Source organism: Marmota flaviventris, chromosome 1, assembly GCF_047511675.1.
Source record: "Marmota flaviventris isolate mMarFla1 chromosome 1, mMarFla1.hap1, whole genome shotgun sequence".
Taxonomy (NCBI): domain Eukaryota; kingdom Metazoa; phylum Chordata; class Mammalia; order Rodentia; family Sciuridae; genus Marmota; species Marmota flaviventris.
In genome coordinates, this window is record NC_092498.1 from 32,765,723 (window position 1) to 32,782,857 (window position 17,135).

The 17,135-nt window shown below is 35.0% G+C and overlaps 1 protein-coding gene across 4 annotated transcripts in view; it reads left to right on the plus strand.

The window, feature by feature from the left end:
- The window catches only part of Ppp1r9a (protein phosphatase 1 regulatory subunit 9A), a 304,758-nt gene that overhangs the window by 245,713 nt on the left and 41,910 nt on the right, over positions 1 to 17,135 (plus strand). For all 4 annotated transcript variants that reach the window (XM_027955448.2, XM_071612431.1, XM_071612439.1 and 1 more), the window contains 4 exons: positions 4,449 to 4,502; positions 7,269 to 7,498; positions 8,994 to 9,090; positions 9,195 to 9,366. In XM_027955448.2, coding sequence (XP_027811249.2) covers positions 4,449 to 4,502; positions 7,269 to 7,498; positions 8,994 to 9,090; positions 9,195 to 9,366 — 553 coding nt within the window. The remainder of the gene's footprint in view (positions 1 to 4,448; positions 4,503 to 7,268; positions 7,499 to 8,993; positions 9,091 to 9,194; positions 9,367 to 17,135) is intronic.

Here is a 17,135-nt window from a genome sequence, read left to right on the forward strand (position 1 = left end):
TTTTTTTTTTTTTTAGAAACACTGTCATTCAATATTTATTTTATGGCTCTATTTCTTTGTGTACATTTTTCATGTCTGGGATTATTTCTCAAATTTGTCCTATCATATCAATATGATTCCATTTTCTATGTCATTAAACACGCTTTAAACTTCAAATTCCTTTTTTTTGAGCACTTATAATATGACTTAGTTCTTTTATTAAATATTTAATTTTCTTTCTCTTCATTCTTTATTCATGCTTCTTTACTTTCTTTCATCCTAGTATTCTCAGGAACTACTTTAAGATATCTTTTTACTCATGGGGAGCATCATTTTCACTTTATTTCTTTACCTTGCAGTAGGTCTAGATATGATATACATAATGAAAAAAATAAATAATTATTAAAACCAAATACAAAACTCATTGTCTCATTCCACGACAAATAAGGGAAAAACAGACAATCTTGGGCCTGTTAGCAGACTCTGTAGGTCACCGCTGTCTGTTTCACTGTTTTGGGGGTCTGTGGCTGAAAGGATGCAATGTACTGTGTGATGAGGGCCTTGGCTGCCTTCCTGCATTCTCTCCTAATTCCGATAGTTGCTGTTTGACAAATGTGGGATACTGGGAAGTGACAGACCTGATTTGAGGTCCCATTTCTGACAAGACAGTAGAAGTTGGCCCCCATTCTTATCTGGACAGACTAGATCTCAAGCAGTCAGTGAGGATGGTACAAAGTGTCCAACTCTCATCAGAGCGAAGCTTAGATGATAGTTCTTTTCTGTTTTGATTTGTTGTCTGGTGAGTTTTTAGAGCCCAGTTTTGAGCATTAGGTGAGGTCTGTATAGATTTTTCTTAATTTTTTATGATACAGGGGATTGAACCCACTATGCTCAACCACTGAGCTACCTCCCTGGACCTTCTTATTTTTTATTTTTTGATACTTGGGAATTGAACTCATGGGCACTCCACCACTGAGCCACATCCCCATCCCTATTTTGTATTTTATTTAGAGACAAGGTCTCACTGAGTTGCTTAGCGCCTCGTAGTTGCTGAGGTTGGCTTTGAACTCGCCATCCTCCTGTCTCAGCCTCCCAAGCCATTGGGATTACAGGCAGGCATGCGCCACCATGCCCAGCCTTATTTTTTATTTTGATACAGGGTCCCACTAAGTTGCAGAGGCTGGCTTTGACCTTGTGATCTGAATTCAATTTCATGCCTATTTCATATTCTGCTAATGGTTAGTTTTAGTTTTAGTGACTTTTGGGCGTTGTTTTTCCTCAATGTTGTATCATTAGTAATTTAGTGGGGTGTAGAGTGAATTTACATGAGGAACTGCTTGACAGGTGCCTCCGGACTGAGTGCCCATTGTTTGGCACTCACCACTACTACTCTGGAGTCAGGCTGTTAGCACTAGTAAAAGCAATTCCTTTTGAGAGAAAAACAAAGTTTAAAAGTTATATTGTTTTATCTAAGTCTACAAAAAAATCCAGAAAAGTCATAAATGCATTGGAGAATGAATAAAGTAAGTTATCCTTATGGAACTTTTTGTTAACAAACAGAGAAGCTATACATTGTTATCTACTTAGTAGTAAACATAAATTTATTTTTAAAGGAACTGTAATTATAGGCTCTCAATTACATCCAGCATCTTCATCATTAATACCAGTTTCTGAGTCCTGACTTAGAGGGCGTTCCTTGTTAGAGAATCTCATCCTGTGCTATGTATCTTGCAGTTGGTATTGTCATTCAAGTCAGGTTATGCTATGCTCAGTAAGCCTATTTCAGCTCATTTTGTATACACCATTCTTTAAGAAAAGAAAGACACCATATATAAATCTTTGAGTTGAAATGAAAAAAAAAAGTTTCATTTTACCAACACCAAAATGTCAGCAAAATAAGTTTCAGTTCCTTCTTTTGTGGTGCTTACACTATTGTGGGTAAATAGATATCACTCCAATACTCAGAAAAATAATTGTAAAAATTCTTATTCCAGTGCTGAACTATCTTATAAAGTTACATTCAAATACCAGTTATTGTTGCTCTTGTAATGTCAGATCAAAGAGTGTTACTCTTATCTCATTAGAAAACTTCTGGTACTAGAACTAAATTTTTCCTACTAAATAAAGTTTTCCTACTAAAATAATATTTTTTTACTTAAAAATGTTTTTGACCCTTATACAGAATAAGTCAAGAGAATACGAAAGTTCAATCTGATTATTTATGTTTCTGTATAAGAGTGTTTCTATTTCTAGTAGTTATATTTGGATTACATTGATTCAGCCATATGCATACATGCTCCATATTTATCTTTTTAAAAGCAATAAATAGAAAGTATACATACAGACTGTTAAAAGTGAGCTCCTGTTCTTTGTAAGAATTGTATATTTATTTGGGTTGATATCCTTGGGTAGGTTTCTGTGGGTATCTGTGGCATTCATATTAGACATGACAAAAGAGATGAAAAACACTGGTTTTGAAAGTTCAACGACACTGACCTGCAATCTTGTTTTTATTTATGTCCTCCAATCCCAAGACTTTTCTCCAAACCTAGCTCTCTCAAGCCCAGAAGTTCCAACAGGCATTTCAGGTTCTGATTCCATTCTTTTTTTCCCACTGTCAGTCAGCTTGACCTTCTCACAAATACTTGGTCCTTTGGGAAATATATTGGTTCCTGAAATAAATCTCTTAAGCAATGAAAAAGAGAACTGCTTTAGAGTAAGAAAATGCAACCTTTAGCCAATTATGCTTCTCTTGTCAAGTTTTCTTTACCCTTTGTGAAGCAGTTTTCTCTTCCTCAGGAAATGGGGGAACGTCAGGCCCATTTTCCTACTTTGCCTTGAAGGTGGTAAGGTCCACTCTTGGATTTGAGACATAACAAAGACACCAAAGCCAGAGACCATCTGACCTGGTTATATGGGAAAAAGATTAATCAAGCCTTCCAGAGGCAGATTCCCAGTGCCCTTTCTGTCAGCATCATCCCTAGAACTTCTTTCAGGAAGGATAATTTATTAATCTCCCTAAATATATATTTCAAAGGGAGATTCTATACCATGTTCATGTATCCTCAGACCAACACATACTCTCATTCACTAAGTGCTGGCTGAACCAGAAAGATGGTCTAAGTTCTGCTCATAACAACAGCAACTAATTGAGCACCATTTTACATTCTGTCAGAATACTCAGAGATTACTCAAAGTAACCCTATGGTTTCCAGTCAGATTAATAATTTCTCATCTGAGTGTGACAGTGATGACATATGCCTCAGGGTTTTTGTAAGGATTAAATGAGTGAGAAATCCCAAAGCAACTGATTCCGTTAGACACATGATGAAGGTAAGAAGCAGAGATAGGGAGAGTCAGACCTGGGACTGTTTCCTCTTCTCCTCCTACTTGTAGTGGAAACTTGAAGAAGCTATGTTACTTCTATGAAAACAGGTTTTCTTATAAGTTTGTGGCAAACTAATTTGGTGGTACAAACCTGACAGGATACTATTTATGATCTTTATGTACTTCATTGAGTCGGAGTATTCATATGCTTGGTGGCAGAAATATTCATGTGTTTGGTTGCAGATCCTGTGTTGGGTAATATGGAGTTTATGGAAGATGCATCACATTACCTTTCTGAAATTAAAAAATTGCTGAATTCCTAAAACATCGAGCTCCATGAATTTCAGAGAAAAAATTCTGAACCCATAAGTCGTTTTCATTAAATTGGGGAGTGTTCGTTTATGCGTTAAGGAAATGAATGATTCATTGATTCTTCCTCCTTTACAAAGAAAAGAGTGGGGGAGGGGAGAAGCAAAACAGACATAAATGGTGACTCTTACGCTAGGGAGCTGTAGTAGAAGCTTTTTGAGGTCTGAATCTTCAATATGAGGGGGTCTTCTGGAGAACAGAAATCTGAATAAGTACCACTTCTGAAATTTAAAAAAAAAGGAAAAAAAACCCTGAGGTTTCTCTATGAAACTGCATCTCCCTCTTTTTCCCTTTGCAGCTGAGCTGCTTCATCAGAATGTTCGAGGGACTCACAGAACCATAGTGCCACCTTTCTTCCAAATATGGAATTAAATCTTCACATTGCTCCTGCTCCGTAGACTCACAGGCTTAAACCTTTCCGTTGGCCCGACTAAGCAAGGAAACATTGCTTTGACAGTCAAATCATAAAGGAAGATCTGCAAAGAGAGCAAAAAAAAAAAAAAAAAAAAAAAAATGTGTTTTCTTCTCTTTGGTTCCTGAGCAATAAACGGGTAACCTAATCTGATGTTAGGGAATGTGAACCATAAACCCCATGTTTAATTAGTTCACACCCAGTGAGTCATTTTACACACTAGACATTTTAATTTACAATCTTCTGCATTGCAGCACTTTTCTAGGCTTTTTACTGTGTGATAAGGTATTCTTGTAGCTGGTGAGACTTTAAAAATACAGATACACTCTCTTAGTTCAGATATTTTCTTTTCAATTTTCAGTTGCAAATCAAACATGCAGTAACAGAAGCAGAGATTCAAAAATTGAAGACCAAGGTAAGCACCAGTACATGGTGTTTGAATTGTACTCTTTAAACTTCACATACTATAAATAAATTCAACCCTAGGACTGAAGGATTTGTTCCTGTGCATTTGAAAGAATACAAATGTGAGAGATTCATTTCCACCATTAGATCATAGACAAACACGCTGGTGAGAACAAGCATTCATGTACTCCTCAGGGAAAATAGCATGATATTTTAAATGTGTATATTTATGTGTTTGCACACATGTAGTCAATTTCCTCAGAGAGTTCCTCAAAAAGTAATAATTTTAATGGTTCAAGTGTCTGAAGTATGTTTAATAAATTTTACCCACTAATTTTTTCACTTACCTTATTATAGATTTTATCATTTATTTATTTTTAGTTTATTCACCAGAAACAATGTATTGTTTTAATACAGCACATTATTTTTGATAAAAACAATTTTTAAGAATAAGATATTGTAAACTTAATACAAGTAATTAATTTTAGGTGCTAGGTGTTACTGGAAATTTTTAGGCAAGTTTAATTCACATTTTTAAAAATTTGTAAGGGAGGAAAAGTCTTAATAAAAGGAAATAGGTATTTTTAGTCTCTATACATGAAATAATGAAGGATTCAAAAGGGCATTTTTAATTGGTAAATTGTAAGGTACTTGTTTGTATGAGCTATGATTCTAGCCATTGTGATTAGTCTTAAATATGTAATTTCATATTTAAAATACCTTTTGAATTACTTTAAAACAATATTTCTTATTGTTCCTATGATCTTTTAAAAATTAAGACATAATTACTCCCCCACTACTAATGATCCGTTTTCTCATTCACACTGAACACTTGTTTTGGTTTTTCCATGTGTTTTAAATGGAGATGAATTAGCAAGGCTATTTTGGTTAAATGGTATTCTCGCTCTGGAGCTCTTTAGTCAAAACACGTCTATACATCATTCATGGTGTCAGCCCAGCACTGTGAATAGTAATTTTTACATTAGTAGTGGTTGATAAATAAACAACTTGATACAAAATGTTTCTTAATAAAAGATATTGTAAAAAAGAGAAAAAAAAAAAACTAGTCCTGTTTTAAATTGCGATTGTTTCTTGACATAGGAAAAAAAAGTGGATTTTTAAAAACTGGTTACAATTAGGGAAAAAAGATTCCCCTGTGATTATAAATGCTTCAGTGGAGCTTATGTGTTAGACTATAAACATTTAACTTAGAAAATACTATAAATTAGTATTTATATTTTTCTTATTATTACATTGGCTTATTATATTCACAGATTAATTTACTATCATGGTTATTAATGTTAATAATATAATTCCTAATTTTGAAGTGCTTTGGGCTACTTTTTAACTTTGTAATTTGTTTTATAAGTATGTTTAGTTAAAAATTTGTAGCCAATTATGGTGGCACATGCCTGTAATCCCAGTGACTCAGAGACTGAAGCAGGAGAATCACAGGTTTAAGGTCAGCCTCAGCAACTTAGTGAGGCTCTAAGCAATTGAATGAGACCTGTCTCAAAATAAAAATGGAAAGGGCTAGGAATGTGGCTCAGTGGTTAAGCACCCTTGGATTCAATCACTGGTACCAGAAAAAAATATATATACAAAACACACAAACACATGCACACATACATGCACACACATATGTGAACATATATATTTCCATTTGCTGAATGGTAGGTGATTTTAGAATATCTTGATTTTGAGAATTTATAATTTATAATGATTCCACAATCTTTCTGAACTTTAAAGAAGGTATAAGAAGTAGATAAAGCACTAGACGGAAAGCTTTGCAGTGATTGTGAATAAGTGACTTTTAAGCCCTTACCTAAGTGATCAGTCTTAAATTTCTGTAGAAATGAAGGTGTTAGAGAGGTACATTGTCAATTCCTAAGAGTACCTAGAAGCAGAGGCTACAGAAAGCTGCCTTTCTGTTCCACTGGAGGGATTAAAATTAATCAAACCAGCATTTACATTTTCACTTACCCACCTTTGTACGTTTATGTGAATTGAGATTTATAAAGATCTGGAAATTCATAACACTGACTGTAATATAATAAGCTACAGACTGTGTTCATGCCATTGAAATAAAGAACGTAATAATATCATCAAAGGGGTTAAAAGAAAAGTAATAATATCTAACATTTATCAGATGATTATTGTCCCCAAGGAACTATTCCAAGCATGCCAATGTGTTATATCACCATTCTGTCATAGAGACGATAACATCGACTCTTGGGAAAATCTAATTACTTACCAAAAGTTTAAGAGCCAATAATGGCAAAAATGAGATTCAAATCTAAGGTGAATAATCCCAGAGTCCCCCTCTTAACCATTGGGCCATCCTGTGATTTTGCTGTTCTCTCTCTGCCTCTCTTCACTCCCTTTTTAGTTAATTTTTGCATATCATTTTACATTAAAAAAAATACCCCCCAAAAAAACACTTTGACATTTGTTAGATAATCATTCAAACTCTAAAATGTCATTTCCTGCTTATAGAATTTCAGACCACAGGATATGAAGGAAAATTCATGGGATTTGGAATCAAATCCGTGTTTTTTATCAGATATATCACTTTGGACAAATAATTTCTCTTTTGAGGCTTCCATTTTATCCTTTGTGGAATTATGGAAATAATACTTGCTTTTCTCATCTCAAGGTGTTTTGATGATTGAGTATATGTAATAATGGAATTTAATCTAAAACATGCTGTAAAATATGAGAGACTTTGCTGCAGACATATCCAAATTATTCTTGCCTTGATATTTGCTTTCTCCAGTTGCAGGCCGCAGAAAATGAGAAAGTGAGGTGGGAACTAGAAAAAACCCAACTCCAACAGAACATAGAAGAGAATAAAGAAAGAATGCTGAAGTTAGAGAGCTATTGGATTGAGGCTCAGACATTATGCCACACAGTGAATGAACATCTCAAAGAGACCCAAAGCCAGTATCAGGCCTTGGAAAAGAAGTACAACAAGGCAAAGAAATTGATCAAGGATTTTCAACAAAAGTAAGCAGCTTTTCATGACTAAAGAGTAGTTATCTGTGTCCAAAACAGAGGCTTATATCCAACACTTTTGTAATATCTAGTGGAATAGAAAAGATGATCTCAAGCTTTTCCCTTTTGGTAGTATAGTGACCACCAAAGAAGTTATTATGTTCTGGAAACCACTTGCATCAGTTTTTCATGTTAGAATGTATTTTGCATATTTTGCCATTTTTTCACAATCATTTGCCTCCTGGTTTTCCTTTTTCTTTTTTCTTTTCTTTTTTTATGGTTAATCATTGATAGTAACTATTAAAGTATTTGAACTTCTTTTTTCTTTTGGAAACATCTCTCTATCTCTGATTTAAAAACAAGAAACCTGGCTAAAGTCTTGCAGAGTGACTGGCTATAGTACTTGCTAAGGAGCATTTGGGGTTGGATCATGCTGCTTCTGTCTGAATCAATGACTGTAGAATTTCCCCATGACAGGCAGCGTAAATATTGACTGAACTGACCCCACCCCCCACCCTGCCACTCTGCATTTCTCAGCTGTTGAAAGAATCACTGGGCCCGCAGTTCACTACAGTGAGAGAGACCATCACTACACTCCACTTTTGAATTCCAGCAACTCTTTCTGCTGCTTTGCTTCCATCTCTTGAATTTTGTTGTAATATCCGAAGGAAAGACTAGGAAAATTTTTATTATATTTTTTTCATCAGTTACTTCCTATTAGCTAAAACTAAAAAGAAGTAGTACCAGTACCTTTTCTGGTCCTCAGGTCAAGCCTTAGAAGTTAAGTATATGTGTAAGATTCAGCATGTCTCTACCTCTTATCATGGAAATAATATTTTGAATATTGAAAAGAGAGTGCTATAAAAAATTTGTGGCAAAAGAAGGGTAATTGCTCTTTGTTACTGTGAATTCAAGACATCACTGTTTTAACCTTTTTGCCAAAAATATCATACCTAATTTTCTTTGTAATGATTTTATAATAAAGTTTGCCAAATTTCATATCCCATTCTAGCCTCTCAAAATAGAAATATTTCTCTTTCTTACTATATTATATTAGGTGTGTGAGAAGTACTCTCACACACCCATTCCCTTCTCCATGATAATTCAGAGAAAGAAATCTTAAAATAATCACCTTTGAAACTCTTACCATCCATTCGCATCAGTTTACTCATGTACATGACATTAAAAATAGGGAGTCATTTTTACCTGACACACAATTAAATTCTCCACAAAGTTACCCAATATATGGGTACTCTAGAATCAGGAGCTACAAATGAAAATCATAATAAACAGAATCAAAATGCTATTCTTTATTTTGTGACACATTAATGATGTTTTATTTTTTTTTAATTACTATAAACATTTCCTCTAACTACAGTTGATTTTTGTTTATTTAAATAGCTCTTTGTTTATCCCATTGTGAGATTTATTGTTCCGTAAGAACTCTCATTACCTCACCTATTAAGTGTCTGTCTGATACAATCATATGTATTATTTTCTTCTTAAGAGAGCTTGATTTCATCAAAAGACAAGAAGTAGAAAGAAAGAAAATAGAAGATTTAGAAAAAGCTCATCTTGTGGAAGTTCAAGGCCTACAAGTGCGGGTGAGTTGTATTCTCAAAGCTTCGAAACATGTGATAGTTTTACCTGGCACTTGGAGAGGAGTGCTGGTTTAGAGTTTTACAGATGGATATTTTTGTTTTTCTAGATTAGAGATTTGGAAGCTGAAGTGTTCAGACTACTGAAACAAAATGGGACTCAAGTTAACAATAACAACAACATCTTTGAAAGAAGAACATCTCTTAGTGAAGTCTCCAAAGGAGATACCATGGAGAACTTGGATGTCAAACAAACATCTTGTCAGGATGGCTTAAGTCAAGGTTCGTGTAGCCTAGCCTTGAAAATCACTTTTAAACTACACAATTTGGACTCACATTCTTCTTTTCTGATTCAGAGAATCCAGAGTTGTAAATGCCTTCCTACTTTTAGAAAGCAGAAAAGTCTTGTTAGAGTAGGACTCCATCATTTTACCTCTAATCTTATCAAAAATAAATGCCTTAATATAAACAATTAACAAAATCCCAACTAAAGATGAACTGAGTATTATTTTTAAACCATAATGTTGACTAACTTAATAATCTGCCTTAAAAATGATAGGCCATCTCATCAAGAATAAACCACACTACTTTGTTTTTTTTTGTTTTTTGTTTTTTTTTTCTAGAGACAATTTTATTTATCCCATTAAAATTGATTTTAAAGTTTATAAACAATGTCAACTGTACAGAGGAAAAAAAGACAACAAGAACATCTTTTATCTATATTACAATCTCACTAATTCAGATTATAATATAAAAAACTAGTCAAATTAGTGAATATTATTGCTTCCAAATCTGAAACCATTTCCCACTTAAAAAATCTTTTTGATAAGAATCTAGCTAATTGGATTCATTTTAACAAACAAAATTTATTTGGAATTAGGATAATTATGTGGAAATGGTGCTGATCTAGTGTTTCTTTTTGCAGGTGCTATTGCACTTTTATTTATTTATTTTTTAATTTTTTATTGTTGGCTGTTCAAAACATTACATAGTTCTTGATATATCATATTTCACACTTTGATTCAAGTGGGTTATGAGCTCCCATTTTTACCCCATATACAGATTGCAGAATCACATCAGTTACACATCCATTTATTTACATATTGCCATACTAGTGTCTGTTGTGTTCTGCTGCCTTTCCTATCCTCTACTATCCCCCCTCCCCTCCCCTCCCCTCCCCTCTTCTCTCTCTGCCCCCTCTACTGACATTCATTTGTCCCCCTTGTATTATTTTTCCCTTTCCCCTCACTTCCTCTTGTATGTACTTTTGTATAACTCTGAGGGTCTCCTTCCATTTCCATGCAGTTTCCCTTCTCTCTCCCTTTCCCTTCCACCTCTCATCCCTGTTTAATGTTAATCTTCTTCTCATGCTCTTCGACCCTACTCTGTTCTTAGTTACTCTCCTTATATCAAAGAAGACATTTGGCATTTGTTTTTTAGGGATAGGCTAGCTTCATTTAGCATAATCTGCTCTAATGCCATCCATTTCCCTGTAAATTCTATGATTTTGTCATTTTTTAATGCAGAATAATACTCCATTGTGTATAAATGCCACATTTTTTTTATCCATTCATCTATTGAAGGGCATCTAGGTTGGTTCCACAGTCTTGCTATTGTGAATTGTGCTGCTATAAACATCGATGTAGCAGTGTCCCTGTAGCATGCTCTTTTTAGGTCTTTAGTGAATAGACCAAGAAGGGGAATAGCTGGGTCAAATGGTGGCTCCATTCCCAGCTTTCCAAGAAATCTCCATACTGCTTTCCAAATTGGCTGCACCAATCTGCAGTCCCACCAGCAATGTACAAGTGTACCCTTTTCCCCACATCCTCGCCAGCACTTGTTGTTGTTTGACTTCCTAATGGCTGCCAATCTTACTGGAGTGAGATGGTATCTTAGGGTGGTTTTGATTTGCATTTCTCTGACTGCTAGAGATGGTGAGCATTTTTTCATGTACTTGTTGATTGATTGTATGTCCTCCTCTGAGAAGTGTCTGTTCAGGTCCTTGGCCCATTTGTTGATTGGGTTGTTTGTTATTTTATTGTCTAATTTTTTGAGTTCTTTGTATACTCTGGATATTAGGGCTCTATCTGAAGTGTGAGGAGTAAAGATTTGTTCCCAGTATGTAGGCTCCCTATTTACCTCTCTTATTGTTTCTTTTGCTGAGAAAAAACTTTTTAGTTTGAGTAAGTCCCATTTGTTGATTCTAGTTATTAACTTTTGTGCTATGGGTGTCCTATTGAGAAATTTGGAGCCCGACCCCACAGTATGTAGATCGTAGCCAACTTTTTCTTCTATCAGACAACATGTCTCTGATTTGATATCAAGCTCCTTGATCCATTTTGAATTAACTTTTGTGCATGGCGAGAGAAAGGGATTCAGTTTCATTTTGTTGCATATGGATTTCCAGTTTTCCCAGCACCATTTGTTGAAGATGCTATCCTTCCTCCATTGCATGCTTTTAGCCCCTTTATCAAATATAAGATAGTTGTAGTTTTGTGGATTGGTTTCTGTGTCCTCTATTCTGTACCATTGGTCCACCCGCCTGTTTTGGTACCAGTACCATGCTGTTTTTGTTACTATTGCTCTGTAGTATAGTTTGAAGTCTGGTATCGCTATACCGCCTGATTCACACTTCCTGCTTAGCATTGTTTTTGCTATTCTGGGTCTTTTATTTTTCCATATGAATTTCATGATTGCTTTCTCTATTTCTACAAGAAATGCCGTTGGGATTTTGATTGGCATTGCATTAAACCTATAGAGAACTTTTGGTAATATCGCCATTTTGATGATGTTAGTTCTGCCTATCCATGAACAGGGTATATTTTTCCATCTTCTAAGATCTTCTTCTATTTCTCTCTTTAGGGTTCTGTAGTTTTCATTGTATAAGTCTTTCACCTCTTTTGTTAGGTTGATTCCCAAGTATTTTATTTTTTTTGAAGATATTGTGAATGGAGTGGTTGTCCTCATTTCCATTTCAGAGGATTTGTCGCTGATATACAGGAATGCCTTTGATTTATGCGTGTTGATTTTATATCCTGCCACTTTGCTGAATTCATTTATTAGCTCTAATAGTTTCTTTGTAGACCCTTTTGGGTCTGCTAGGTATAGAATCATGTCATCTGCAAATAGTGATAATTTAAGTTCTTCTTTTCCTATTTTGACGCCTTTAATTTCTTTCGTCTGTCTAATTGCTCTGGCCAGTGTTTCGAGAACTATGTTGAACAGAAGTGGTGAGAGAGGGCATCCCTGTCTTGTTCCAGATTTTAGAGGGAATGCCTTCAATTTTTCTCCATTCAGAATGATGCTAGCCTGAGGCTTAGCATAGATTGCTTTTACAATATTGAGGTATGTTCCTGTTATCCCTAGTTTTTCTAGAGTTTTGAACATAAAGGGATGCTGTACTTTGTCGAATGCTTTTTCCGCATCTATCAAGATGATCATATGGTTCTTATTTTTAAGTCTATTGATGTGGTGAATAACATTTATTGATTTCCGTATATTGAACCAGCCTTGCATCCCAGGGATGAATCCTACTTGATCATGGTGCACAATTTTTTTGATATGTTTTTGTATCCGATTCGCCAGAATTTTATTGAGGATTTTTGCATCTAGGTTCATTAGAGATATTGGTCTGTAGTTTTCTTTCTTTGAAGTGTCTTTGTCTGGTTTAGGTATCAGGGTGATGTTGGCCTCGTAGAATGAATTTGGAAGTTCTCCCTCTTTTTCTATTTCCTGAAGTAGCTTGAAAAGTATTGGTATTAGTTCCTCTTTAAAGGTTTTGTAAAACTCTGCTGTATACCCATCCGGTCCTGGGCTTTTCTTAGTTGGTAGTCTTTTGATGGTTTCAAGAATAAACCACACTACTTCGTACTAATGAATAAGACTTAGAATTTTTCAGTCCTTAGAATAAAGATCATTTTCATAATATCAGAAGGCCAACTATCTGCTTCTGACACTTGGAATTCATTTAGTTAAGATGATTAAGATGCTCTGTTCAGTTTTGTGCTTTTACCTTAGTGTCCCATGTGTGCCTCTCATCTTTCCTGTCAAAGACCAAATAAGACCAAAACACTGGATTGGATAGGACCATGAATAAATCCTTATGTTCTCACCCCCACACATCATATATAGATTGTGAGTATATGAATACAAATGAAGGTTTCATATCTATAATGCATTCATAAATTAGAAATTGTGTGAGATTTGTATAAACAGGAGAACAGAAAACATTTTATTTCATCTTCTTTAAACACACACACACACACACACACACAGAGAAAGAAGTCCTTAGAGAATAAAAATAGAAGAATATTGTGTAGCAGATTTTCATGATTGGACCAACAACTCATAGACAGCAATTTGACATGTAGTAAAACCATGCTAATAAAGAGCTGTTGAGTTTTTGATGATCATTCTCACATATTAGAATGTCTTCCAGTGAGATTTTTCTTGTAAATAAGTGTTTATATCCTGTCGTTAACTTAAAACTAACCTTACACATTAAAAATAAAAAGGGTTGAAAATTTTCATTCAAAATTAAAGTGATATCTGAAGAGATGCATTCATTCATTAGGTTTATGTCTTTCTGATAGATTTTCTGTAAATCAGGTATAATTAATAAATGACATCTCCCAGGCAGCTGAAAGAGGGGGATTTAGCTCCAGCATTACCACCAACCTGGAAGCTGTGTGACTGCAGGAAGATCACTTGACTTCTCTGGGTTTATTTTACTATGTATCATGCAAAAATACTGACAATTCTTTCTGTACCACTTTATTCTAGGGTATTTTGAGGCCACCTGACTTAGTCTATGAGCCCAGAAAAGTAATTTTATTAGAGTTTATGGAATTATGATTTTTATACCTGAAACACTATATGATTGATATCTAAAGAAAACCATCAGAAATCAAACCAATGGGGTTTTTATTCATCTTTTTTAATGCTTAAAATTTATTTTATTTTATTTTAAATACATGTTCCTGCTGTGGTATATACAAAAAATATGATCAGTAACCAGTAGCTTTTCATTACTATTCACATCTTTCAGTTTAGAAATCTGTATCTTGTCAAACATATAATTAATGGTATTTATTAAATTATATGACTATAAAAGATCAACAAACTATACTATTAACATGCTGATTTGGATCAAAACCTTACATTTCTTCTGAACCTTTTTTCTTTTCTACACCCTCCATTTTGCCACATAATTATCAGTTTCCCTAGCAACACTGTCGGTTCACAGTGAGATGCAGAGACTACTAATTCTTACTGAAGCCAATCCGTGCTTGTGCGGTAGAGGTAGACTCAGTCATCTCAGACATTAGCAGCATACATTATCAAGCACTGCTCTTCCAGTTCTGCTGCAGAGGACAGGCAGTGATAAATCTCCTTGAATTTCAATTGCTTGATCATATAAACTAAAATGGCTTGGTCAGTAGCTACATAGAATGCTCTGGAAAGCACTTTTCTAAATTGATCCTTTGCTTCTGTTGCTAGGGAATGCTTAAGTACTAGAGTTTAGAAAGGCGGGTAAGCACAGGCCATTCAGCCTTTAAAGATCCCCCTGCCACCTTTTAGCGAGGGCATAGAACAAGGCTTGCAGCCAGCCCCCTGGTTGTGCCCGTTAGGTGCCACATCGTCCTCCCGACCTCTTGTGACCATCCAGTTCTGATAGGCTTTCTGAGCACTGGAGTGTTAAATGAGCAGCTTAGCATGTTTGGGGGCCTTGAGGCCACTCATGAAGCAAAACATTTACAGTTCAGTGAAAAATTGTATCAGATGAAATAGTGAAAGAGCGGGAAAGGCAAGAGGAATAGAGGAGGCAGACAGGAAAGAGGAGGAGAGGAAGAGCCCATAAGCACCCATTTCTTCACAGGGTCTTGTGCTCTTCTAGAACAGAGCTTCCTGACTGAGACTGGATGGTTACATGACTCTCAATGTTGACTCATTGTGCATTTCGAAGAACAAAATTGTTTTTCAAACCATGCAAAACTTTATCACAGTGAAAATTAAACTTGAACACCATTTTGTATGTTTCTCTTCTATAAACTAAGCCAACTTAGATATGTCATTGAAATTTTGATAAAGTAAGTGCATACAGTGCATTGCTTACTATATCCTAATACTTTTTTTCTTATTGTAATTACATGAAATAAACATAACAAGTTTTTTTTTTTTTCATATGGAGGTACTCTAGACCCCAGATCTCTTCTAGTTTACACCAACGTGCAAGTCAAATTTAGTTTCCATGTGTACAAGGGTAGGAGAAAGGATCATTTTGCCCTTTTGCCGTGTTTCCAGTTTATTCTTGCTTAATGCTTGAATACTACTGTTGCATGTGAGAGTTCTCTGTCTTGTATCCAAGCGCCCTAAAATGACTCAACATGTATGGCTGCCCAGCTGTTAAGGTCAGGCTTAGAATAGAAGCAGAGAATAAGTCTGAGAAATCTTGGTAGGTAAAAGGGTTGTAAGTTTAGTTTGATACAACTTTATAGAAAAATTGCTAAACTATAACATGTTTTTCCTGCACTTTTAGATATTTCAGGAGCCTTATGATACACATTTCAGCTTCAAATATTATACAGACTGTTTTGTTAGCGAAAGATTATGCAGATTCAATAGAGATTGAAAGAAAGACTACTACTAAGAATGGAAATTACATATGTAGGCAGATTAATATTACCCCACTTTGAGAGGTAAAGAGTAAGTAGTATATCATTTAAAAAGTTATGTTGAACACTAAATACCTGCTTCCTGGCATTCTTCAGGTAGCACTCTAATTTGTGAGGGAAAGGGTGACTTCTAGGTAGAAAGGAAGTACTAGACTTTAACCATGTATACAACAAGGTATATAATTTGTGAAGTGGCTGGGATTAAGCATGAGGAAGAGGAGGGTTTGATAGGAGACAAATAAATAGAACCTATGGCACAATATAGGTATCTTAAGATGAGAGAGTGTTCAAAAAGGGAAAAATTAAATAATAATTATTTTCTTTTCTTGTTTCATAGACCTCGTGTTAAAGTTATGGCCATTTGAAGTAGCATAGAGTGTCCTTGAGCGAAAGTGGGAGTCCAATGTCTGAGGAAAGGTTGACGCATAATTTTGTAACTGTTGGATTCCATTAACAGTTAGGGTATAACAAGAGCTGAGTCACCTGTAGGTTTGTGAGGTAATTCAAAGACCTCTGTGAAGCTTGAGTATTGCTCTTCTTTCTCACAGTCACCTACTCAGCCAAACAAATCACAAGTTGGATGATAATGCGTGTTACTTTCCTAAAAGTATGAACATGGAAGGTTACATTAAGTATTTTATGGTTCCTTTAATTACTTACTGTATTTAAATACCATCTCTTCCACCTATTAATTGTGTGACTGTAGAATGTTATTTAATATCTGTGGTTTGGGAAAAGTGAAATAATTATAAAACTAAAATTTATAGAGCTGGTGTGAGGATTAAGTGTGACCAAGTTAAGTACTTTGTGCAGAACCTAGCACATAGAAAGATCTTAACGTCGCCATCACAGTAGCACTGATAAACAAAGGCTGCCTTGAGCATTTTAACTGTCCCTCTCTAGTGATCTGTACATAGCTCTAGAAGCCAAAAGACAACTTTAAATTCTTTATTTATCTTAACTTTTCTATAAACCCCATGAAGTAATGAAATGTGGCAAGTCCTGGCATGGTGCGTTCTATAAGTTGCCCACTTATAACGCCAGTTTTGGAGGGAAGAGATCTTCAACCATTTCCTAAATAGTTATTCTCTTCTCAAAACAAAGTAAAAAAGAATAAAAGAAAAAAAAAAAAAAAGATTGTGCTCTACCACTGAACCACAACTTCAGTCCCAAACTCTAGCTTTCTTAACTTTCAGACAGAGGTTTCCCTGTTTTCACAGGGAAATTATAAAAAACTTAAGATCAATGCTAATTGTAAAAGTTGACAGTCATACCCACCTCCTTGTCCATCAGGAATTTGGTTTAATAAGATTTTTGACATGAGATAAATTGGAAGTGGCCATTTGGGATTCTACATAATTTATAGAATAGTATAAA